Raw genomic sequence first — 26,212 nt, 5'->3', positions numbered from 1 at the left:
ATTGAGAGCCAATTTCACCAACCACGGTTAGCTTAACCGACGGTTAAAGTTAGCAGGATTGACCAATAGAAATGAATTCACCCTGCTAACTTTAACCGTCGCTTAAGCTAACCGTGGTCGGTGAAATTGGCTCTGAATCTATTGAACTTACGCGCTTGGTCGAAACCCAGCAGCATTTTCCTGAGGGCCCTGGCTCTCCTTTCCCACAGAGAAAGTTGCTTATCCTCCGTGCTACCGCCGCATCCCGTGAGATTGTTATGTTGCGTGGAAAAACTGGCCCTGTGACTGCTAGGCGGTTCCAACAAAATTGACCCACCGCTGCCGGAAGTACTGCCGCCGAGCTCCTGAACTCTGTGTTCCGCTTCCGAGAGCAATGACGCCAAGTGGCTACCCAGAGATTCCGGAGACTTGACTGCGTCAATAGAATATCGAACGTACATACGAGGCTACGAATTCACAGTTGAATATATTAGAATGCACGAATGTATGCGTTATGATTAATTTGAATTACATTTGAAGCAGGCTTCGCGTTTTAATTATAAATATCTGAATGGAATGGATTATATTACGACGCACGGGGATTGTTGCCACCTACGTATTGACCCACGCGCGATTATATTACACTAATTAGCGTATTAGCTATTTCGTGCGATCGATAGCTGCAGCGTTGTCGTGTGATATTTTGTACGTCTCTCTTTATAAGAGACGGTTTTGCCGCGATTAATTAGGAGCCTGGTTACAATTGCAATTACCTCTCTCAATAAAGAAGTCACGCTCAAGAAATTACTCAAAACGCACCCCGTCGAATCCTCGTATCGTTCACGTCAGTTGAGTCAAGCAAGTTGAATCTCGAGTTATCCTATCCGGGAATGTGTTTACCAGGAGCCCGTCGCGGATATCTCGCGGAAAATTAGTTCGGAAGAGGTGTCCTCCTTATTCTATATTTCATTTTCGAAGACTCGGTGTCTTAACGAGTGGCACTGTAGAAGCGCTAACGAGCGTAACGGGACAAATTAAGACGCGAGGAACGTTCGCAAAGACGAATGGAGCTCAAGTTGCTGACTTTAACGCGGGATTCCCCGGACTCGCTTGACGGCACATTAAGAGAAATTTATCTTTCTGAACTTTTATCCCACACTGTCCCGGTGAAACGCAATCGAGAGGTGTTCGCCGACACGATAATTTCTCGCACATCGCTAGAAATTCGATTCTAGCTATCGCGGATATGGCCCGATGTTTCGGAGTCTCGTTGCGGCAATCGTTACGAAAGTTGATGAGAAAGCTCGGATATCCATCGCAGTTTTTTTTCACGTACATCTAAACAGATGAAAAAGAGAGTCGCTCGCTCGCTCGTGCACCATCCGACTTGACGGAGTACAAGAGCGAGCGTTGAGAAATGTTTAGAGATACCGCCATCGAATTTACAATTCCACTACCTCATACGTGGCTCGCGTTCGATCGTAATTACGCCGGAGCCGATATACCGGACAAAGGGCCGGGGATATTATTAAAAACGTCGCGGAAAAAGCGCACAGCGCCGCGTCCAGGGCTCTCCGTTTTTTCTTTTTTTTTTTCTTTTTATTTTATTGCGCATTTCGCATTCCCGCTTTTATATTTATTCGTCGCGATGCAATAAAGCTCGACGGCATTTTCATTAGAGACTACGGAATCCTAATTGGAATCTCCCGCGGACTGCCGATTTTCTTGGATTTTTTGCGCGGTGAAAAGAGAGAGAGAGAGAGAGAGAGAGAAAGAGCGATTATTTCGCGGGAAAGCGGAAAAGCGAATCTCACGGGAAGAGGTACGGATCAACGAGATTCGTCACGGTCGTAACGAAGTTCCCTGCTACGCCGCGCGAAGTTTGTAATTGGATTCGATTGTACTTACATTGGTTCCCTTCCTGCGCGCCGAATGCAACCAGCATTTTTGCCAGTGGCCTGTTGTTGCTAAGCACAGCAACGTCCAGCGGTGACAACCCGTCGCTGTTAACGCTGTAAATGACGATAAATTGCAAATAATGTATAGGGCCGGTAGTAAAGTTTACTTTCAGATCCTTTGTGAAAGGGGCGAAATGAGAACGTTCGAGATTATCTCGCAGTTTACTAAACTTTTTTCTTTTTTTCTTTACATCGTACCAAAGCATGGTACAATAAACTTTATAAACTTTACGCAACATTAAACATTGTTTAACTTGATTTCAACCTTTGCGTCGTTTTATTCGGCGTTGTATAAATAAAGTAAAACCGAAAAATTTTAGCCATTGAGTCCGTATATCAAGTTAAGACGAAATTTCCGTTGGAATCATGACTTCGGGGAAATTGTCGTTAATAAATAATATTTATGTGACACTTTTAAAAGGTCGATAAAAACCCACACATGAGTGTAGGTACATATAAGTGCCACATAAGTATGGACTTCCCGCTTGAATTACAAATCGGTGCCATCCCGATTGTATTTTCCAATTTGAGTGTATTTCTTTTTACGACTTGCGGAAAAATTTCGCTACGTCCAAGCGGAAAATCATATGGGATTAATAAGATTCACTCTGAAACATTTAATTACTTTCGCCTACTTTACCTCGGACTACTTTGATGCGTAAAAGCGGGGGACATCAAATAAACGTTAACGATATAAAATAGTCGGGGATAAATGCTGGCTAAATGAATTTCCCAGTTTTACGTTATCTATCGACTTTTCGTTTGCAACGGGAATTTGAATTGCGTTGTTACAACTACCGTGCGAAATGAGCAGTTTGTAACTTTTCCGCTGCGTACGGATTATTTTTTTAGTTTTATCTTCGGATCCGCCTGTCTTCAATTGATATATGTTTGAATAAAGTACATTATGTAGAAAAAAGAGGTATATAACTGACCGTTCTTGGAATTTTTTATCTCTGATATAAACTACTGTTGAATATGTTGTGCAAAATGAAAAATCAGCTGTTGAAAACCCGTTATTTATAACTTATAACAGTTCATACTTTTTTTTTTATTAATGTTACTGTAGAATCTTATTTCCAGTATTCTATGATTAACGTGACTTTGGAATTTTTAAGATTCAGATTTATTTTTTTCTGTCTAACGTCCAATTTCGACAATCCGATATAATTTTGGTTCAACTATCTCAATACAAAACGCTGTATTGTACTGAGCGTTAAAATCATCCAAATTCAATCCATTTTTATTCCTATCAGTAAATTTTAGTTCATAAAAATTTAAATATCCATGACAGCTACGTGAACTTCTTTCAATCAAATCAGTCCGTTTGTTCCACACGTTAAATCGGTCGCCCAAATTGGCACCGAAACCTTGTTTAATTCGTTAATTTGTTTATCGACAGCCAACGCGCGTGGTCGTATTCACTGAGGGAATGAACCAAAAGCTTCTACTGTAGGTATATCTCTACTATAATATATCCTGGGACGACAAATAGCTGCCGAATTGCTCGCCGGAAATAGAAGCGAACAGCTACCTATTATCCGTAATTAGGTACCATGCGCGGCCGGCTATGAAAAGCTATCGGAAGCGTTATAATGTAACGAAACACCCTTTGTGTGCCCGCCGGTTTAAAGATATTCCACTTGTTCCGCCGAAATTCGAGGCTCATTTTACATTCACGAAGAACGCTGCAACGTAATTTAACACGCTCTGGCCGAAAACGAAATTAGTCTGCCGTAAAAAATGCTAACGACTCAGCTTTTAGACACGGCTGAGAAATAATTATACGGGCCGCGAGGAACAATTGGAGCGCGTGAGAAAATTTTTATTTTATCCATCCGATTATCCCACGACAATCTTCTTCGTTTCAATTCCTCTCGGATGCGAAGGAGGAAACGTAAAAGCTTGAACGCAACTCGGACGATTATTTTTTGCACATGATGGTCTGCACCTAGGATATAGGTATAGCGGATATAATCTCTTGAGATCTCCTAAGTTACACGTCGAATCGAATCAAGAAGTTGATTCTACGCCGGTCGAACAATTCCTAATAGCGCGATTGACTGCTTCTGTAGCAGTGCGCCTCGAAAGTTTCAGCTCGTATATTAGATTAAAGACCCTCCAAATAACGTGTATTGCGTGTGAACGAAGATCTTCTAGGTCACGCGTAGACTTTTTCGAGGGAAAACGGGATCGCGGTTGGATTCTTTGAGTATCGCGAGATGAAAAATCCGTACCTCGAGTTCGAAGAATAAATATTTAATTCTTTTTTGCGCGTAAATTCAACTATTTATGTATATCTAGATTATTCAGTGATATGAAATATCTGGAAGTATCAAATAACATCGTATCATCTCGCCAATTCATCAGTCTTTTTTCCCTTTTTATCGCCCAATCATCTTAATAATACCTTAATTGCGTACATACTATATGATACAAATAGCTACTCACCTATTTACGTCGACATCGGTAGATTCCAAAATAGTCCTCGCTTTATCCAAGTGACCATGCTCCACAGCCGCAAATAGGGCTAAAAATAAAACGATAACAACATCAAGGTTATTCCTAATTGCACGTAAAATTGGCAAGAGTATAAAGTTCGGCGAAAACGAGAAGAGACGCTTTTCAGAAATCAAAAATAAAAAAATCGATAAAAATAAAATACCATGCAGGTGTATGTTGAGGGATTGGGCCGAGAGAGGATTGATATGTATTGACGATAGATTATTTAGTTGTTGATGGGGCTGTTGTTTCTTCTTGCCGAAACCCTCCAGGAACTCCATCCCTTGCAACGAGTCGAACTCTGTGCGCATGAAGAAACAAAGCAAAATAAATAAACAAAAAATAAGTAAACGAAACATTACGGAATTGGATAAATAAGCGGTAAATATATACATAACGTAAAACGAAAGAATTTTGAGGGAATCGAGAGGAAATTGATGTATATACTTCGAGAAAGATAAATCCGTGTAATTTATTAAGTTCGCGACTTTCACATCGAGGAAATATATGTATATGTCTTTTATAACGATGTTATAATAATAATAATTTATTTTAGTCGGTATAATTTTTTAAGTAAATGTAGAACGAGTAATGAAGCCGCAAGTGTTTGCCATTGAAAAAGCAACGATTTTAGAAATGAAAAAGAGATATTTCCTGCATTAGTTCTTTCTTGAATTATTCTACTCATCATATTACAATCGACTCATACGTTTTACTCCACTTTCACGACTAGAAATTTTTCCCACGTGTCAGTGATGTTCTAGAATGTTAATGCTTCACCGTTTTATTTCATGTTAAACATATTTTCTTTTTCTATCTCTCCTCGATAATTATTAATTTGTTCAGCGTGAAAACGTGGCAATTAAAGTTAAATACGTTATTTTATCAGATAGGATTTGGACCTCTTTTTTTTTCATCACCGTAAAGAAAAGTGCTAAACTGGATATTTTTCCGCGGAAACTTGAAATAACTTCCTACGAAGTGCTTAATTGCATCTGGCGCGCCGCTGATTAATTGGAAAACTTATTGATCCAGCGTACTTGATCCTGACGATGGCATGAAAACTCGCTCCTGACCGAGCCGCTCGTAATCCTTCGTCTCCTTCGCGTCTCTTTTCCTACCGGTCGTCATTTTATTTCGAAAGCTATTGCCACGTCTGCTTGTCCAAAAGTTGGCGATATTGTCGACCGTTTTGATTTTACAGGACTTCGAAGAACACGTCTTGACGCTGTCGTGAATTTTCTGATTCTGCAGGCAGATCATTGCGTTTTTTCTCTCCGTCTCGCGTATCTCGCAATAAAATTTAATCCTCGAGCGATCAAATTCGCCGAAGGACTCGGTCGTCCTTCGATTTCTGTTTACCACGTTCGAATGCTCGTTCCTCGTATCGCAAGGACGACTCAAAGGAACGGTCTCACATCTGGGACGAAATGCGTTTCGTGACTCTCCGTTCTCGAGATATTCCTCACCCACGTCCTTGTCTCGCTCGTAGTTTGTTTTACGATTAGCCGAGGCTTTGTGGGGATCTACGACGATGGTCAAGACATCGCGCTTGGATGACGTAGCACGCTCATTTTCGGCGTCTTGTTTCTGCCGTTGTTCTTCCTCCTCCTCCTCCTCCTCCTCTTCGACTTCAAAGAAGAAGCTTGACACGGAGGAGTCCAAGGAACTGTCCAGCACGAACGTGGGGTTCTCATAGGATACATGTTTGCTCGGTCGACTCGTGTCCGTCTCGCAGGACGCGCGTTTATCGCTACATTTCTTCTCTCGAGTGTCTTCCTGCGAACTCTCCGTCGTACTGTGTCTCCTGCGAAAAATGTGACTGACTTTCGGTGATTTCATCCTTTCGTCCTTTGTCGAGGCTTTCTCCACGTCCTTGCGACCCTTGCCCATTAGCCTGTCAGTCAGAGACAGCTTATTCTTCAGATCCTTAATGATTTCCCGCGGACCGACATCGCGATCCGATACCGAGGTCTTTCGAGGACTCGGAAAAGTCGGAAATGCCTCGCCGCCGATTTTGTCGCGAGAATTCATATCCTTGACATTTTTTCGCGGACTCGAGGGCTTCTCACCGTCTTGAGATTCCTCAACAACAGGGAGATCACACCCTTTCTTGACGGTGAGATCCTTCGAGACGGACGAGAGATCGAAGCCGGCGGTCAATCGCAGGTTCGCATGATTGCGTATCTTCGACATCAGTTTTACAGACGCTCGGAAGGACCTCGACCTCTTCAAAGTCGACATCCTGCCGCCCGTGGAACGCCTCGAGAGAAGTTCCATCTTCGGGCTAGATGAGGCGGATTTGCGAAATTTCATCTGGGGATCGTTCGATATACGGTCGACGGATTCGCTTGATATACGGTTCCAATGTCCTATCGAGATATCCGATCTCTTTGAGAGTTTCGATACGCCTGAATGTTCTCAAAATGCGATGAGATCGTTTTTCGCATATCGCTCGTTTTATAAATTATTGATAACATGTGTCATTGCTGTCGGCAACAAGGCACGTTACTGCTTCTCTTTGGTAGGCTAAAGCTTCGACATTTGCGATTCCCCGTAAATTCCTCGTAAAGTAATTCTTTGGCTGGGTAGCTGCAAAAAGATCATCGATACCGTCATTTGCTTGATCCTACTGTCTCTAACGTAACGGCACATTTTTCTCTCAGATTGCACGACGAGTAGGGAATTATATGCGTTACAATATATTATATACAGTATATATATAAGCTTTTCGGAGATTATTCCGAAGCTCCTAAAACGTGATTATATTAATGCGATTAGTCTGTGAATTAATTCACAACGTGCCGAGTTTTCGAGCTCTGACCGATAGAATATTTTCGCCGGCTTGTCCCGTTTGCGACGAAACTGATAAATATTTACACGAAACGCTAGGGAGAAGCGAAAGAGCGGTTAGCAATGAAAGGGGATTAGCATCACGAGTGTTGCGACGAAACGACGAGACGTGGTCGCTACGTGACTGTCGTTTCTGAAACGATTTTATTGTTTACTTAGGGCCACGTACTCGCTCGATTCCGCCACGCGACAATTGGCCATTACGAAGAAGTGGACGGAACAAGGCCTCTTCCTCCTCGGACAATTTACCGGACCAATCAAATTTATTGCTGTCGTCCGTTAGTCGTTAAGATCTTGATGACAGCGAAGTGTAGGTGCACCAAGATCAATGACAAGATCGCTGCTGGCAGTGCTGGCTTAACCAGCATCGAACATACAATAGAGCGATTGTTCCCAGCAATGAATACGCCAGAGAAATTAAGCGCGAGTTCAACTTTTCGCAACTCCTCGAACCTACATTTCAAGAGGATAGTGATGTTTGATATCGATATCTGTATCAGAAGAAAGAAATCGATACGATATCGGAGATTCGAATAAAATCATTCATGTCGAGACGCATCGCGTTCGTATCGGATAAATGTAATAATTTTCAAGCGTTTTACTCCAGATTTTTTTATACGCCGCTCCACGTCGTATCGCGAGCTCGGCTTTCTCCGACTGAAAAATTCATCAACGTGTTATTCACAGAGTGATGATTGACTAAAATATTCTTCCACAGCTCGCGTGCCAGCCTGTTTCTCGCGAAAGCGTGGACGTTCGAGCCTTCTCTAATCGATTGGAAGGGGCAAAAATTGGCCGCTCTCTGGCAGTCCAGATTGGAGCTCATTAGAAGCTAACGAGGGAATTACAGATCGACTGGATGTTAATAGGGTAATTATAATCCGGAACCAAATGAATTGTCAGATAATCTCGATCTGAGGCAGCAGATTCTTTGACTTTCCAATAACCAACCAATATTTCAAATTAAAAGAACATCTCTAAGCGCGTAATTCGAGAAAAAAAAATCGGATAAGGAAAGGACGGGAAAAAACTTCCGCAGCTTGGACGTTCTTTTTTCAACGGACGTCGCATTAATCATCCTGACTGCAGTGTGTCTCTTTTTCCTATTTTCCTTTCCTTCTCATTCGTCTTCTCCCGTACTTCCGCGTAAGTCACACGATTGTTATCACGATGCATCGATCTCTTTATAGAAGACGTCAACTCCGAGTCCGCCTCTTAAAAGCGGAACGATTCGCGAGTAAGTCCTAACTCATTTTCCTACTTCGTTACGGACGGTTGTTTACCCCTTCAGAGCGTTGTCCTCGTTATCGGTTTCTGTCCCGATAGACGACAATCTACTTCCTGTAATGAGGAGTCACGGTTCTTTGACGCCACTTCCTTACGTTGAAAAAGATATACGCCATAACCGAGTTACCATTTTTGCGTTACAGGATTTTAAGTTTTAAATATTTTTGTTTCGATTCTATTCTACAACTATGCAACTATCTATATGCGCGGTTTTTGCTTCTTTTTATTCAAAATATAATATAAATTTCTCTGCTTTTGTTAATGATATTTGGCTTTGTCAATTTTTATTTGTCCTTTACACACTTTCGTTTTTTTTAATGAAATAACTTTATAACGTACTATTTTTTTGTATTCTATATTCGGCCAGAGAGCTAGACAACAAACGTTATCGTTTTTTAACGTTTAAGTTCACAGTGATAAAAATTTTTCTCGTACATAGAAAGTTGCAGGAAGTTTTTAGAGATAATATCACACACTCTAGAGGCACTTCTATTTGTTAAGAACACTTCTGTTTGTGAGAAAAGTCCGTGTAAATGTCATACAGAGGAGTCGTACAGACGCAATGTTGTAATCTAACGTCGCCATCGCGGGTAAAATCTTAAGCAACAATCGCCGTCGTGGAGCCCCTGAGATTCTCGCGAACGGTATCGACAAACGTGCTCGTTCGTGGTTATGCAATGCTCTCACGCGGTTGCGAGGCTAGCCCTGCAAGGACGTACATGCGTCCGTTCACCGTTTGCCGCTCGAATACCGTCACCGGCAAGCCGATCGGGATCAAAGCAAACGTCCCCCGTTAGGGCACTCCTCGTCGTGCTTTCCGAGGAGAAAAGTTGCCACGCATATGCATCGGCACGCAGGCTACCTGACTATCACGGAACGAATTCCATGCGGCTGGACCCATTCTTAAGCGTGACATCGAGAGTCACATTTCGTGACGAGGATGGCGTTGTCTCTCGGATGCCGTTTGCCCATTAGAGTCCTCGCGATTTTCGTCCAATCGTCCTGACGATACGTCGCTTCCGCACAAATATTCATAATTTGAATATTATGTATATAACATAGATGCAGCACGATATGCCTTTTTAAACTTTTTTAAATTGCTACTATAATCACTAAATTCTTGATCACTATGTATCCTCCGCTATCGATCCATCATTTGGAAATTCTTTCACTATTGATCCGCGATGTCGCTCGACATTTTTCCATCGTCATCACAGGCACGTTACTCCGGAGAGACAAGAAGCCGCCGAATTTTTTTTTCCAATCTGACACACGATCGAACTGTTAAACGTTCGATACGTGACGAAGTGTCGCGCACAGGACCGAGATCGATTTTTAGCGATTTACCGACGGACTGGTCTACAGCTTCGAAAGGCGTCATGTGCGCGCGCACTTTTTCCAGCCGTTGCTGCTTTACTCCGGAATCTGCCGGCATGGAGGGGCTGATTTTCACAGCGTGGCGAAGTCGTCCCACGGGCCCCGACGTGCGGCACTTTTCCCTCGAAACGGTTTCTCTCGACGGTTGCCTTACTTTTTCGCACGATCCGCGACCTTCACTCACAAAAATCGTCGCGACATGTCACGAACTCGCGCAGCGTCGCTCGCGCGAGCTGCGAACACCAGCGATGCGGCATTACTGAAGGGGTACACACATGCCAGAGCGACCCCCCGATCCGTTCTGCGGCGAGCAAACAGCTGCCGCGTCTGGGCCCCCCTCCAGTAACGAATGGCCACGTTGCGTAGCTCCGGAGAGAGATTGCCCAGTCTTTCGGGACTGACGACCGGCCTCGCACGAGTCAACTTGTCTGCCTTAATTGTCTGATTAAGCCAGACAAGACAGACGGATAGTTTATACCACGGAAACGGACAAAATGAATGGCTTCTCTCAATACGAAGAGCGAAACGTTTAATATTCTGAAAAAATTGCTCATTTAATTCAATTATTAAGCTGTGTCTTAATTTAGTTATTAAACTTTTAAAATGAATATTGGACAGATATTTCTGGGATAAAGCTGTTTACATTAATTAACTAACGTTAATAACTTTATTTCAGTTTAATAACGTTAAGCTACTAAACTACATAATTAGTTTCATTATAATTAGTTGCATTTAATTAAAGTGCAAATTAGTAATTTTCAAGTCTCTTTCGCTTAATTCCAACTGTCGCCATTTGATTTAGAAGAAAATGAAAATAGATTGTGCGTCGCGGCATGTGAGAATAACATGGATTTTGGCAAAGCATGTGAGACCGCGTGAGGTAACTTTTCCGTTCTAATTTTATTCGTATTACCTCAATGCTTGTTCAGGTTGACGTCAACGTTTAATTAGAGCGATGAAATTATGTCTAATAGGTATGCACTGAATTTTGCTTCGTTAAATTTCTTTGATACGATTTATTAATGCAACATGTATTACATGACATTTCGAGACAAGCTTGTTACCAGACTTTAAAAACGCATACATATAACGTTGCTTACATACGCAGCTAATAAATAAATTCGGTGGATATGCCACATTTCCATCGAGATTATGTAATAGCTAATAACTGTGTTTCGTTATACTAATTATCAATAATTATATGCAATTATCATTAAATAATACGTTTGCCTGCATTGGATAAAGATCCGCCGTTATTTGGCGCGTGCTAAATAAATTGTACATTTACGCCGAAAATTTCGAGATTGTTACGGCAAATCGAGCACGCTGAATGCTAATCACGCTCAAACACGGGATCACACACATACGCGCACGAAAGCGTATCTCTTTTCCTGCCCGTTTGAATCTGTCTGTGTAATTAAACAGCCGGTTAGACAACGCCTCTGCGCCCGCCGTCAGTCGAGAATTTCTCGGCGCAATCTGAGATTAACCGATAAAATTATCAACGTGCCGTACCGAACGACAGAATTCCTTTGGCGTAATGTCAAAAATACGTCGCCCTTTTGTTACACATGAAAATGTCATTTAGCGCGCGCGACCCCATTAAATTTCATTTCGTGAGACCTTTAGTCTCTCTTTACTTTTCCCTTCCTTTTTTTTTTACCATTATATAGGTCCAATGACGACGTGCTGCATTTATTAGCCATATACGGGATAAGAGACCTGATGACCATTTGCATTTTCATGCGAAACTAGGATCGGTCTGGCGCTCCACGTCCGCCAGTCTCTTAGCGAGGATAGCTGTAGCGCGTGAAAAGGCGATTTGACGGAAATCGCTGCGATTACCTCGGCGAAAGGTTGCGCTGTTTATCGCGTGGCGTAAAAGCACCGGAAATCCGACCTTCCGGAGCGGATCTCATTACGGTGCGTATATATATAGCTATTCAAGTGGCGGTTTAGACTGCGAGCGTGCTTGAGGGCTTCTTTGAATCTTTGTTCCGTCTTTAACTCACCGAAAAAAAGCCACCTTTGAGCTAAAATAGTTGACACACTTTCTCCATATATATCGCGAAGCAGCGTTGATAGCGCTGAAATTTGCAAATTTGCAAATTTAACGCAAAGTTTGAACATAAATAATAACATTTATATAGCTTCTCGCTTAATGAACCTTAGTGAAGCATAATATTATGTTCCTAGAAGTTATAGATTTATGCTTAATTTACAGTATAAAGTTACAGGTTACTGTATACCTCCAGTTTGTTAATGATAAGGCGGACCGTTGAAAAAGCGAGAAACGTCGAAAAGTTCATTAGAAATCGCGGGGCGAAACTTTCCCAGGAAGTTTGGCGATTGTTCTGCGAGAATTTAATTTCTATTCTGGGAGAATGCAATAACAATGCTTCGTGTTTTGTTCGCATGGAACGAGTCGCAACGACGCAAGCCACGAAACACTTTTATTTCATCTACCGTTTAAATGGGAGATGCATTCACGGAACTCTGATATCGCGGATCTCGCGGATCCTCATTATGTTTCATCAAGAATAAGCGGATTTCTGTTCAGGCAGTTTCAAGATGTCTCGCAATATGCTCATCGGTCCGCAATATGTCCAATACGATCCTCCGTGATTAAATAATGTTTGTTTCGTAGTGACGCAGTAATGCACGGATACAGATAAGCAGTTTGCTGGAAATGTGGTAAACCGCGGGCTTCGAGAGACCTAATTCCTCTCGCCGCGTTATAGTTGTAAGACAGACATTATAACGTCCTTTTATGACGAGATCACCTTGATCTCGTCGTGTAGTTCGGTTTCGGTTTCTCACCGCCTACGCGTGCTTTTATCACCGATAAAGAATTTCGCAGCGCGAGAAATAAAAATTCGAGTAAAATTCGCAAGCGAGGGTGTATTAATGAAAAATTCATCGATCCACGTAAAACATAACGGCGTGGTCGACAGCGCTGTTACGGACGCCGGACGTAGCCCGCATCGGTTAAACGCGCCGTTACGGTCCGGCAACCCGTTCGTTTTGTATATAGGAGAACTTTTGAGTGGCCGATTAAAAGTTCGGGCGGAAAAGTTTAGACAGTGGATCATGGCCTTTCCGAAAAAAATTTCAGAACTTCATTAATCGTTAAATAGATATCACTGAAATATCTTTTTTAATATCCTCTTTGCAGAGCAAAGAAGAAAAAGGCCGTTCGTGTGTCGTGAAGTTTTTTGAAAAGCGCTACGATAAAATGAGCTTAGCTATGGGCGAGTACTTTAGCCTCGAGGATTTTGTCCTCATTTGCTATTATGCGGTCGTCACTGCGTCACGAAAGGAAATAAGCGAGAACGAGGAAGCTGTAGCTTATCGTTTGTCCACCTATTTCATTCGATTCGTGTAAGATTGACCATTTCTTACGATTAATATATTTTCTCGAAATATCTATAATGTGATTATAGATAGTTAAAATGAATTGAGCGCACCGTTTTCGTTAAAGCTAATTGTTTGGAAATCTTATTTTAACATAAATACAAATGAAATAAATAAATTTGAAATTTGCGCTTTATTAAAACGCATAAATATATATGTATAGTTGTATTTTACAACATTGTGCAATAATTTTCCATAATTTTCTGTTAATGATGTGTTTTTAAAAATTATTTAGTTGGAGTGTTTACTCAATTAAAGATTTACACATAGCATGTGTGAAAATCGAGGAGGCATGAAAAAATGAAGAAATTTATCATTAAGTCTATCACACAATACACAGGTACCGGACAATAATAGGAACAGGGTATAAGCCAGGCAACAGAAATAACCACCGTGATTTAAAATTTGAAGTATAGGTTTCAATGGAAAGTCCGTACGAATAAACTAATAAACGGCTAACTAAGAACCAGCGTGGCAAATGATGCGCGAAAGTTTTTCATTTATATTTTTATTTTACATATTTTTCAACCTTTGACTGCGTGCCGACTTATAGATTTGTCAGACTTGAAACAGAGCTCCGATTGGAGTAGTAAAATCTCCCCCCCCCCCCTATACCTAATTCAAGTCTGACAAATCTAGTCGGCACGCAGTCAAAAAGGGGTAGGAAAATAGGTATGTAAAATAAAAATATAAATAAAAAACTTTCGCGCATCATATTTACCGCGCTGGTTCTTAGTTAGCCCGGTTTATTCGTACAGAAATAACCACATTTCCACTTACCAAAAATTGTGTATCAACGCAATGGAATATGAAATAGGCAATAGGAACAGAATTTCCTACACGTTGTATTTCTATTCTCTATTGCCTGTACCTGACCAATCACAGTTTTTCAGTTTTATTATAAGTTGAAATGGGGTTATTTCTGTTGCCTGCCTTATTCTCTGTTCCTATTGCCTGTACCTTTGTATTGTGATAGGCTTTAGAAAGATAAATAGGATACCTAAGGTGCGAGAGAGGCGCGCGTGCGCGTGTGTATGTGTGTAGATCAAACAAAAGTAGGCGTAGATTTAAGTTTAGATCAAAATTTATGATGTATATTTTTGTGAATTATATAATTGTTTATTTTTGTGTGTGTTTTTTTGTATTATGACAAGCAAAAGTTTGTTTTAACCCTATAGGGTATATCAATAAGTTATCTATTTATAACACATATATCTTAATTATAGTGTGATTAACATCGATGATTTGTAGAAACACCATTGTCAGCTCGGAGAAACGCTTCCTGCGTACTTGCATGGCGTCTCGAGAATCGTTCATCAAAGCGTATAATCGATCGGGGTGGAACGTATTGTCTGTCGTCAATGAGACGTAACTATATAGGTACACGTTGCACGTCTGTGCGATATTAGACGGAAAATATGACGGCGCGGTACACCACGTGAACGCAGCGTATGCGGTGATGCGGAACGGATGCGCTACTCCGCGGAATCCATTTCCAACTGACATTGAGATATATACGGCACTGTCAGGAAATTGAAAGTGCGCAAGGACGCGCACGTTTTGTTGGAGAGTGCATTAAAAAGTCATCATACATATCCGCGACCGACGAGGTGAGAAGCAGCGAGAGGAATGCGCGAATTCGAGGGGGTTGACTTTATCCACTGACAATTCGCACGGAGATGGAATGTCGCGTGGAATCGCGCGCGATTTTCAACAAATAGTTGAAGCGATAGATATTAAATGCCTAATACGCCGTGTCTCTGCCGTAGCAAGATAAAGTAATTCGATTATCGCTGCAGTGAAATCCGTTTAAAGCGACGGCTGCACCAATTTCCTGAATTTGTATTGGCGATTATTTGGAGAATTGATGGAGCATGTTAATTATACTTGACGTAACTGAAAACTACCGCAATAGGAGAGGCGTTACAACGAACAGATTTCGAACAAATAATCGATATATTTCGTTTTATTCATTTCGAACATATTGCATTCACTTGAATATTTATAAATTGTATCGAAAAGAAATTAACGAAACTCCGTTCTATTTACTATTCGCGAAATGCTCTGTAAAGCCAATTGGTCATTGATTGAGTGCGTTTGAAAAGAATCGAATAATATTTAAATAAATTAAGAGAACTTTACGCATTGGGAAAGCCATGAATGACCTGAGACCGGAGTAATTACAAAATTAATTAATTTCGCACACAGATACTGACATTCTTTGTCGCTTTAATGGACTTTGAAACCCGAGACACTCCACATTCGCAAGTTTCAGATTCTCCGGGGAGTTTTCAGGCCAGATATGTAAATTTCAGCCAGCAATCGTTCCCCACGGCTCTGGGAAGCAGGTCGTTATTTTTGCGCGTATGAAGAATGATTGTGCTATTTCTCCCCGAGACATATCGATAATTTCAGAAAATAAAATGAAGTAAAAAGCTCTATATATCAATGGGCTCGCGTTACACATTTCCAATCGTTTGAAGAAAATAATACCGGTGTATATACCTACCCTGAAATTATGTAACACACTGAATTTTATTCGCCAAACAGTCACAGAAATTTTATAGCATAGAAAAGTATACTTTCACATTCGTTTGGTAAAGAGAAACGATTTTGACGTGCGTTGTGAGTTTAAGAGCAAACTTGTTCGAAAACAGCGCGTGCGACAGCTGTACCCATTTACGACTGTTTTCGACCCAGTTGCAAAATTTTTAACAAGAAGCACAGTTCTCGTTCTGGAGAACTGGCGCATCGTTCAATGCAGAAGATAATTCGCGTGCAACGGCAGTGCGGGGGTGCAATTAACATCGTAATTGCGATACTACGAGGTTCATAATCATAAACTGCATTCTCAGCGAGAATATTACGCGCACACGCGCAGGCAAATACGTATACTGCGTTCTATGAGAAAAAAGTTCTCACTTTACTGCCAACAGCATGTAATATCGCAGTTATATCCGTAATCTGCAGCTATAATATCATTAGTATCATTACTTAGCATATATAATAATGAGTAGCAAAATGCGCGCGCAAATGCGAATTATGAGAAAATTCAATTATATTAATCGTTAAAATTCCAATCGTTATACGGAAATATAAAAAAAACCATATGCGATTATTTTAACGCCAGCAGAAAAGGATATCTAATAATTTTTAGTGGAACGTGGGAGTCAGTTCTGTATATTGTGTATTTAAATTACTCGTGTTTTTGCGTCGTATCGTGCAGAAATTTCGATATTTTATTTGCGCTCGTGGCGCTTTACGATACAGTATTTCGATACAGACGGTAATAATTAGACGCGTACTGCTAGTTGCTTTTAAATCATTTTTAAAACGAGATGTAAGTTATAAGAAATATAAAGACCGCCGTCGTAAATAAAGCTATCGTGTTAATTATTCGAAATAATACTTTGCGTCTGTTTGATATAGCGGTTTTACAAGTTTAATCAGTTCTGTTATAATATATACTTTCCAATTTTCTAAAAAAATCATATGTTTCCTGAAGTTTTTACGAAGAGATGTGTTTCATAAAAGTTTCTACTCTGTGACATTCGGTCAATATTTGATGTAAAAAGTACTTCAAATATTCATGAATATAATCCACATCACATGTTTGCATAACATTTCACCGACAATTCTGGTTACACGCTGTGCTTAATACTAACAAGCTATGCTAATACTATATAAGAATAATAATAAAAGAATGAATTTTTTCGAAGCTAATAATTAGATTTAAAAGTTCAATTTTATCAGAACACAGTATAGACTATGTATTGAGGCCTTTTTTAGACGAAATTTAATTCGTGTCCAATTTCAGAATAAAATTCCATGTACAATTTTATGTAGCATATATTTTGATACATATGTGTGCAATTCAATATTTTATGTGCGTATTCTGATTCACCAAATACTTTCCGTATTACTTTGGACACACATAAAGTTATAAATATATTTCTATTCTGAATTTTGGTACGAATTATAGATAGTTTAAAATTGTCTTTAGTGTATAATCCTATATAATCTTTATTTCATTCTAATCAAATTGCATTACTCTTATACGAATGGAATCAATTTCGTACTCGATCGAAATAATAAAAGTGTTTCTAATCTGGAAAATCAGTTCGTGTGTCACCGATATATTTTTTCAACCAAAATATTATCTGGAAAAATTTATACGACAAATTGGAACAATCCCTTTAACGAAAAAAGATCTCTGGATTAGAATGCGTTCGATGAAAGTGGACGATGCTCGCTCCCGGGGGATGTACAGGAATCGCTAGGAAGGTAAGGAGCGGCGGAGGAAGATTTCTCGAGAGAAGAAGATGAGAGGATAATGCATTTTCTCTCTCGCGAAGTTCGTCGCCAATGCTTCTTACGCCGCCATCGTTATGTCTGCATTATACAGTCGTTGCCGCTGACTGTATAACCAATGGTTTTTCGCTGTAAAATACGCTGGCGCTTCATTTGGAATTCCATGGGAAACGACCGTGCCGTGAATCTCATCTTCAAACTTCTGTCGAATTCACTCGCACAATGACGAATGCAATCTTTATATATATGTATATTTGCAGATAAATTACGTGATAGATCATCTTTCGCAGAGTTTTAAAATTAGTCTGATGTCTGATGCATTTTTACATCTTAATCAGTTTAGCGATGCAGCAACAATTCACAAATTTTGTCATTTTAACATAATGCCGGGCGCTGCTTTAATATCGCGATTTAATATCGTATTAATGGACGGCATCAAATGTGTCGAGATTACTCGAAAATGATAAATCTGCTCGCGAAATGACCCGCGAATATTCATTACGCGCGATTGTTAACAAGCGGGCATGACAATTTTATTATTATTATTATCAGGTGTGAATCGTATCAATCTGCTGAATTTCAAAGTTTTGCCTTCCACGCGCGTGCATTTGGTTATTGCCGTTCACATGAACATTAATAAACGTTATGTAGAGTGTATAAAGTATTTCATTTATATATTAATATATAAATTACAACGTGTTCACTTTGCGTTTTGCTGGGGTGTTTATATGCATTGAATTAAACCATGACCTGTCGAAATATTATCGTCTACGTTATCAATATTTTCAAAAACTAAAAATTGTTGCTTGAATTTTAAATTAACTTGTGCATGCGCGACAGCTGAATTCTTACAAAGTTTTAATTACACAAAGAATGCCAATAAAATTACGCGTTTATCAATACATTCCATAGATAAATTATTACATCAAAGTTTATCAGAAAGAGTATAACATTTTGTACAGAGAGGGTAATAAGAATTGTTGCAACAAGAATTACAATAAAATTTTCATTATCCTGAAATATACCGACATTATATGATGAACGTTTACAATACGTTTACAATATTTTTATTCAAAAATATGTAAGTTTTTTATTTTACAAAAAAATTATCATAATTTTTAAAATGTTTTAATATATAATTTAAAACAAACAATCAAATTCCACGCTAAAATAAGAATGACATTTTACGAAATGCAGCTGCTTTTATATGTAAGATAAGTTGCGCAATTTATTATATTTCTGGGAGAAATTGCAATGTCAATGTAGTAATTTTCTCGACGAGACAAAACATTAATTAATTATACTACTGTTACATATATTAGAAGGTTTTATATATAACTTTAATTAAATTCAAAATACCTACATAACTTTTTTTACAACGTGCGTTATGTATGTGTGAGTTTTGCTACGTTTACTAATACAACGGTAAAATTGTAATTAACTGTCAATTTCCATAGTAATAAACCTTGTTATAATGCTGCTGCACTCTAGCGTTTACGACAAATTATTATAAAAGGGTATAATATCTGTCTTTATATATGCAATTTATAAGACAATATATTCCCCCCGTGCATAGTTATCAAATTTGCTATTGTTCTAACCCGGTATACGATCCATTTATCACGTAGAGATTGCCGCAGTTTCGCGTGTCGCTCAGAGCTGCATCGCGTGTATATCGACTGTTGTTCTGTCCTGTGTAAAAGGTTCTGATATGTGTCGCGCGCACGTGTCGGGGCATAGACATTAGATCCTATACCGAATCCAGCGCTGCCGGCTTGATTTGTCAGCTCTACAACGAGTGACGCATCGCAAAATTGAGAAAATAAATGGTGGAGGCGTGACCGTCGATCGCGATTATCGAGTTTTAAATTATTGTCGGCAATTTTATCGGGACAACCCTGATCGGTCGCATTTTCGTCATCGAGACAGCTGAAAATTTTACCTAAACGCGTTAAATCTGTGCGTACTTGTTGTAATTTATCAGACGGCGCAGCGTGTGTTGTTTATAAAACGCAGGCTATTGAAACTCTGTAAGATATACTTATTCGGACTCGTGTAAAAATCCATCATATAGCGATGCGCGGAACGGCACGTGGTTTAACGCATCACTTGAGACTCGCGCTTTATAATTTAATAACGCTTTGCGTTATCAGTTGTACGTTGCAATTTGTCACCGTATTATACTTCGCGATCCATTTTTGCGACCGCTGACATTTCACGAACGCACGTTTCGCTTTATCCGGTGGTAATTTTCAAACGTTAAGCCGAGACGGATTTATCATCAGTTTTAAAATCTGGCATAATGATATAGCAAACAAAAGCAAATCTGCTTGATGTGTTCGCATGGGTTTCGCGTATTAAAGAGCGTCATTTATGCAATGCAAAAAAGATGCCTGGCAAATGTATCATGTTAATTTATATGCGTCGCTTGTTATTACATTTTAAAGGATATTAATATTAATATGCAGCGTTACTTAAAAGAAAATGTCAACGCGTATATGCCCTGTTGTAAAATACAGTTGTTAATTAATTCCCGTTAGTGCGTTATTAATGAGCGCGTCGAGTCCTTTCACGAATGCCTTTCGACGGAATGCGCTTTGAAAATTGTTCGAGCTTGAACACTAATTTCAATGAAAATCTGCTGAATAGATAGTCTCAATCGATTGGAGAGTTGATGTTGCCTCGCGCCTGATTGAGACAAATTGATAATTGGATTTGGCACGACTAATTGCATCGGAGACAAGTAAGCACCGTAACACCGCGAAAAAGGGAACTAGTTATTTTGTTGCCTGGCGTGCAACATCCTATTTGTCTTCATATATTTTCTCTCGGGTACAACGCGTTTAAATTTCAATCACGGAAATAACATCACCGCAGGTTTCCCAACATTTATCTCCTAAGATCTTTTTTTATTTAATATCGATTTCACACTTGTGTCAATTTAGCCGCCCCGCAGATATTTTTTTTTATATTGTATAAGATGGATCGATAACGCCGACATGTGTGTACGTACATGTACGTGCGTGATGTGATACTGATACCGTTGAAGACGCGTTTGATGAAATAAAAATCAGAATATTTTACGATTAAATAAAATAAATGTTAGCCGAAAATTGCGTGGATCGGCATTTTCCATTTCGTTTACCTTGTAAAACTTCACTCAAAATCCAATTCGTGGGTCCGGTCGCTCGTTTTTACATCCCCCAGTGAGAGAGAGAGAGAGAGAGAGAGAGAGAGGAACGCCCTTTCGGCGATAACAGTTTGAAACTGGAGCAGTTCATGGACCATTGCGCGCATCGGCGAGCTAAATTATTTAACTTTTCTCCTGTTAAAATATGAATAAACTATGGAATTCACAAACGCGTTCTTTTATCGTTAATCCGTTTCGCGCTATTGTCGACGTCGGATTCACGATAACAATAGACGGAAATTACAGCGATGATGCGATTTTAACTCACTGACCACTGAAAGTTCGTCGACAATGCCGGTCAAATTGCTCGTTATGTCGCACAAACTATCGTAATTATATGGTTTTATACATGAAAATCACGTTGCACAGGTAATAAAAATCACACTTTGAATCATTACGATCACATACCTAAAGGTTATTACGATGCTCCGCATCTCTATTGTACGTATTTTCATACCGAATCAAACTGATGCGCCGTCCGATCGCGACTTTATCACGTTCGATTGAAAGTGACTTCGCCTTTAACGAAGCGGAATGTAATTTCGTTATCGATTTGCAGTGCAGAGCGATGCAATTTCACGTTGCGCCGCGCCGGAGACACTGGAAAGCGTCATGGAAAGCCGCAAAAATGAGGTGGAGCTTTTCCATCAGCTAGGGAACCTTTGTCAAAGGAAAATGTATCGACATCGATTAACCACGCGAGGTGATATTTCCCACGTCGGACTTGTCAAATTAACGTCGCATTGCGGTTTTGCAACAATTTTTCTTCTTTCGTTAAAAGTTCAAGTAAGGGCTCGGAGCTTTCCGATCACGGAATCGATTTTAAGACTTTTAAAACTCGCGCATAGAATTTGTGAAACTTGATCGTATAAGATCGTAAGACGCGTTTCTTACCAAGAATACGCTACTTCTCACGCAAAAGGTCCTCACGACGTGGAGGAAGGACACGGACTGAAAGGAAGGTTCGTAACAGATGTGGTGTGCTGTTAAGCATCCGTGCATGACATCGGGGCAGGTGAGTTCGAATTTCGTTAGACTCAGGGGCGTATTACGAGCTTGGCAGGTTTCTATTTGCATACGCAAAACGTCGGGTCTGAGGCGTTTACATTTTGGAACTTTGGTGTAACGTAATATCATTTTCGAACAGTCGACTTGAAGTATCGATCCTTACGATAGTAATATTTTTACAAAATTATGCTTTATTTCTCGGTTATTTTTTCGGCAAACGATTCCTCCGTTTTCAAATTGAAATAAATGTATATATATATATATATATCTCAAAGTACTTTTAAAATATTATACAGCCCTTTAAAACCGCATAAGATCGTATTTATTTAATTTCCCACATATTTTCATTTCACCGCATTTATTTCAATTTGAAAAAAATATATATATATATATATATATATATATATATATAAAGCAAAATAAGAAAGATAAATATCAATATTTAATACCAACTCCAGTACCGTTTGTGTTGTTTGATTTTAATTTCTCGTTTTGATTTCCTGTTCATCAAATCCTCTCTGATTTTATCGAAATTGTATTGCAATATTAATTTTTCATTAGAGAAAGTAGAAAATCCAATTAAAAACTAATTTTACTTTGTACAATTACTGGAAAAAAATGATAGAAGTTCATCGATTACTTATTTATAACCATTATCGTTAAAACCGTATTCTACATTTGCAAGTTTTGTATAATTTACATGTATTTCATTCTGAAATGTCTTTGCAAGAATAATTACTCCTTTATGTTGGAGTTTTATTATAGAAATTTTTATATCAACGATATAAAAATAATCGCGTAGGAGCAAATTACATATTATTATTTGGTAACACATTACCACTTTTATTGTTGCACTCTCCGTAGAAGTTTCCTCGGGCTTAATAAAAAAAACTGCAAGTACAACAAAACCCACTTACTTCTCACGTGGTTTTATAGTTTATACACTGTGTATAATAAAAAAAAACTCATTATCGCGTTTCTCTTTCATAGATATAATTTGGATTTTGCAATCTTTTTTTTTCACGTAAATTAGAGGCGAAGATTATCGTGAGCACCTATCGCTCTCCTTCCCTGCTATTCGAAGATATGCGGAATTATCAGGACACCCGTTGCATCCGTACTTGCATTGCAGGTGCCGCCCTTTTCCGGAATGTTTTTCTCACACAGTACGGCGGGCAGAAGGGTGAACAGCGAACGAACTCGTAACGGAAACTTTCCGAGTGCTCGTAACTCGATGCAAAATTTGAAAAGAACGGAAGTAGGACAATCACGAACGGGTGGAACAATCGGGGATCCCTCTCTCTGTGTGTGATTCCCTCTAGTATCCTAAACTCGTCCTTTCGTAAGAGCTCGTTTGGATCGTTCGTACGTGACGCTCTACGCGAGTAGATAATTAAGAAACTTGGCGCGGATAGAAACGTAGTTCAGAGGCGTAATTAGGAATAAGACCGTTTCGGAAATCTGGTTGAACTATATGGCGAGAACTATAAAATACCGCGACGTTGGCACGGGTCGGGAAAAGAGATTGTTGGTTCTTTACCCTTTTTATTATTCCTCTTTGTCTCGCATTGCTGACAGTGCGGAATGAAGAAGGCCCGCCATGCATACAGATCGTTCTCGGATTCTGAATAATCCAACCCGACTCACTTAAAATAGGGCTACGCGACGTAAATTTATGGGAGAAGGAGAGACGGGCGGGTAAAAAGTAGTGAGAAAGCATCCATTTATAAGCATGAAATTCGGAGAACGTTACGTAAGGTTTCGTATTAAGAAAAATTATTAAAAAATACGACATTTCACGTAGGCGTCTTCAAGACACCTTTCAAATCGGTATTGCTAGAAAGGAATTTAATTAAAGACTTAATTAAAAATATGGGAAGAAACCGAAAAGAAAGTATATTTATGAAAATTGCAACTGTGGTGTATGCCTCGCGGTAGTTCGCATATAATTTAATTTAGGTCAGAGGTGAGGAAAAAACTAATTTCAAGGAAATTCTGGCAGAATCTCATTTCCGCCTGTCACTTCCGATCGTGATTCTCCGATGGTCACGTTCAATACATTTACATAATCCGATCTTATGGATGTAGTTTGTGCAATCGATGCATAATATTAAGTCTCATAACTTGACGGTAATTGCTGTTTTCATCAAGAAGTTTTGATGCCGGAAAGGCATCCTTTTTCTCTCTTCCCTTCTCCCTTTCCGCTAGTTATATGCACGCACATATACATCACTTTCTCACCCTTTCTGTTCCTTTTTCTTATTGTTAGAAAAAGCTTAACTTTAATGGAAAACAAATGCCATTGTAAAACTAGTTGAACATTGTAACGACTATATACGATATTTAATGCCGGCTTCAAAATTAATTTTTAAGTAATAAATGATAACACGAATACATAACATTACTGATTTAATTAAATTTAATTCAAAGATATTTCTCATTGTTAATTAAATCGGTGATACGTCATTGCCACATCGAAATTATTAATTATTACGTCATAAATAACACGCTAGTTCAACACGTTATTCAAAGTAAATAATTCCGTATTAATTAATTTAATTCACTTCTATGATTTAATTTCTAGAGAAAATGTTGTAAGTCATTAATACATTATACAGTGATTGAGTACATTTATTTTACATGAATTATCAAGAAGTCAGGTGTAGAGTGAATAAGTCAAACAGTGACGAGGCAACTGGCCGTCAATATAAGATACGTCGATTCATTCGCTTCATTATGTCACGAAAGATTCGAATAGCCTACAGCTTATCTATATTTTTGCCATTTACTTTTTGCTTTCACTCGGCTCGCGTATCAACACGTTGTACCCACTTACTTTCTTTAGTTTACTTTGAGCTCGTCGTACGGAGTCCGTTTAAATTCTTCCGTGACGCCGCGGCACGTTCGGGAAACCAGCGACGGGCCAAATCGCCAACATCTGTCTTCTACTTTTAGCCGGAGTCGAAGTAATGTTCACGGGAGAACGCGGACCCTTCTCCACGAAAGTGAAAGCAAATCGTCTCTAGGGACGTACGATGTGTCTATGCGTAATCGATTGGAAGTTATGATCCTTCGGATAGGCCATTCATCTCTCGATATTACGCGATTTTGATAAATAATGCAGCGAGAAACGAGACATCTGTATCTTCCATCTTCGAACCCTTATTGAAAATTAAGTATACCCGTCAAGACGGGCGACTTTTGTTTATACTAGACATCACAGAGGCGCGCTACGCGCGCGCTATTTACCTTTAATATTTAACTATTATTTTTTTATTCATAAATAGTGAGAGAACCAATCGACATCGCGGAAAAGCGACAACAATGGCCTATGTTTGTTTATTCACATTGGGAGCTATTGGGAAAATAAAATATATAATACACGTAACGTGTAGGTATTTTGATTTTATTTTCCCAATAGTTCCCAATGTGAATAAACGAACGCAGGCTAAATCTCTCCATGGCTTTTTTAAGAGTGAACTAAAACATTACAAAATACGTCATTAATTCTGTAACATTACGTGTGAATGTGTATTAATATTTTTATGTATAAAATAACAAGATAAAATAATTGATATACAAACATATTCTTGTTTTCAAAATAACATGTAAAATTTTGAATTTTTCCTTTATCGCAACTGTGAACTTTTTTTATGTCGCATGCATAGAAATAAATTAAAAATCTCATATGCGCGTGATTTTTAATTTATTAAAAATTTAAAATTAAATTTAAAATTAAAATTAAAAAATATTTTTTTTTAAATTTATTTAGTATCTTTCGACATATTTTTTTTTTTTTTAATTTGTACGTAACGCACGGAATAACAACTTGACAGGTGTCAAAATACACGTTCTATGCGCTGACTGAACTATTTTCGCAGAAGTAAGCAAAATGAGAGAACCTACAATCGATCGTGGAAAAGCGACAATAATAAGCCTCTTACACGCTTTTTTAAAAGTGGGATAAATTATGCTGCATGCGCAAGGTGAGATTTACGTAATACGCGTAATAAAGCCTTCTCAGAAAGCATTAGCTGTGCCAGTTAGCGCGGCATCATCGCTCCGAGATTCTCGAGGCGGTCTCGGAGTACTCGGAGGCGATTGACGCGGCCTCGGAGCGGTCTATCGGTGTAATTCGATCATCGTCCCCCTCTCGCCAAAACTACCGCTCGCAATTCGCCGAGTAATCGGATCGACCGGCGCGGCGCGGCGCGGCGCGGCGGCGGCGGCGGGCGGGCCATTCGTCTCGTCTCGAGGTCTCCTCGTTAAAACTCACCGGCGGCGGCGCCGTTGCACGTCGTTGCACCGAATGTAGAAACCGGTTTACACCGCG

General features: G+C 39.4%; 1 protein-coding gene and 1 long non-coding RNA gene across 7 annotated transcripts in view; one reads left to right on the top strand and one right to left on the bottom strand.

Annotated features, from left to right (window-relative positions):
• Wake (ankyrin repeat and fibronectin type III domain containing protein wide awake) overlaps nt 1-26,212 on the bottom strand; it is an 84,926-nt gene that overhangs the window by 7,793 nt on the left and 50,921 nt on the right. For 3 of the 6 annotated variants that reach the window (XM_077403907.1, XM_077403906.1, XM_077403908.1), the window contains 4 exons: nt 4,603-4,740; nt 4,389-4,467; nt 1,888-1,991; nt 152-412 (listed from right to left, as the gene is read on the bottom strand). In XM_077403907.1, the coding sequence (XP_077260033.1) occupies nt 152-412; nt 1,888-1,991; nt 4,389-4,467; nt 4,603-4,740 (582 nt within the window). Of the gene's footprint in view, nt 1-151; nt 413-1,887; nt 1,992-4,388; nt 4,468-4,602; nt 4,741-5,479; nt 7,032-9,441; nt 11,632-26,212 lie in introns of those variants that run through there. The other 3 variants (XR_013256588.1, XM_077403904.1, XM_077403909.1) reach the window with 3 other exon arrangements.
• LOC143896243 (uncharacterized) lies at nt 7,038-14,494 on the top strand. Its single transcript, XR_013256590.1, has 3 exons — nt 7,038-7,871; nt 8,011-8,162; nt 11,630-14,494. It is a non-coding gene; the product is annotated as an uncharacterized LOC143896243 (long non-coding RNA).

The sequence above is a fragment of the Temnothorax americanus genome, unplaced genomic scaffold, assembly GCF_048541705.1.
Source record: "Temnothorax americanus isolate GAGA-0224 unplaced genomic scaffold, ASM4854170v1 Scaffold18, whole genome shotgun sequence".
Taxonomy (NCBI): domain Eukaryota; kingdom Metazoa; phylum Arthropoda; class Insecta; order Hymenoptera; family Formicidae; genus Temnothorax; species Temnothorax americanus.
This window is presented reverse-complemented; position numbering and strand designations above follow the sequence as displayed.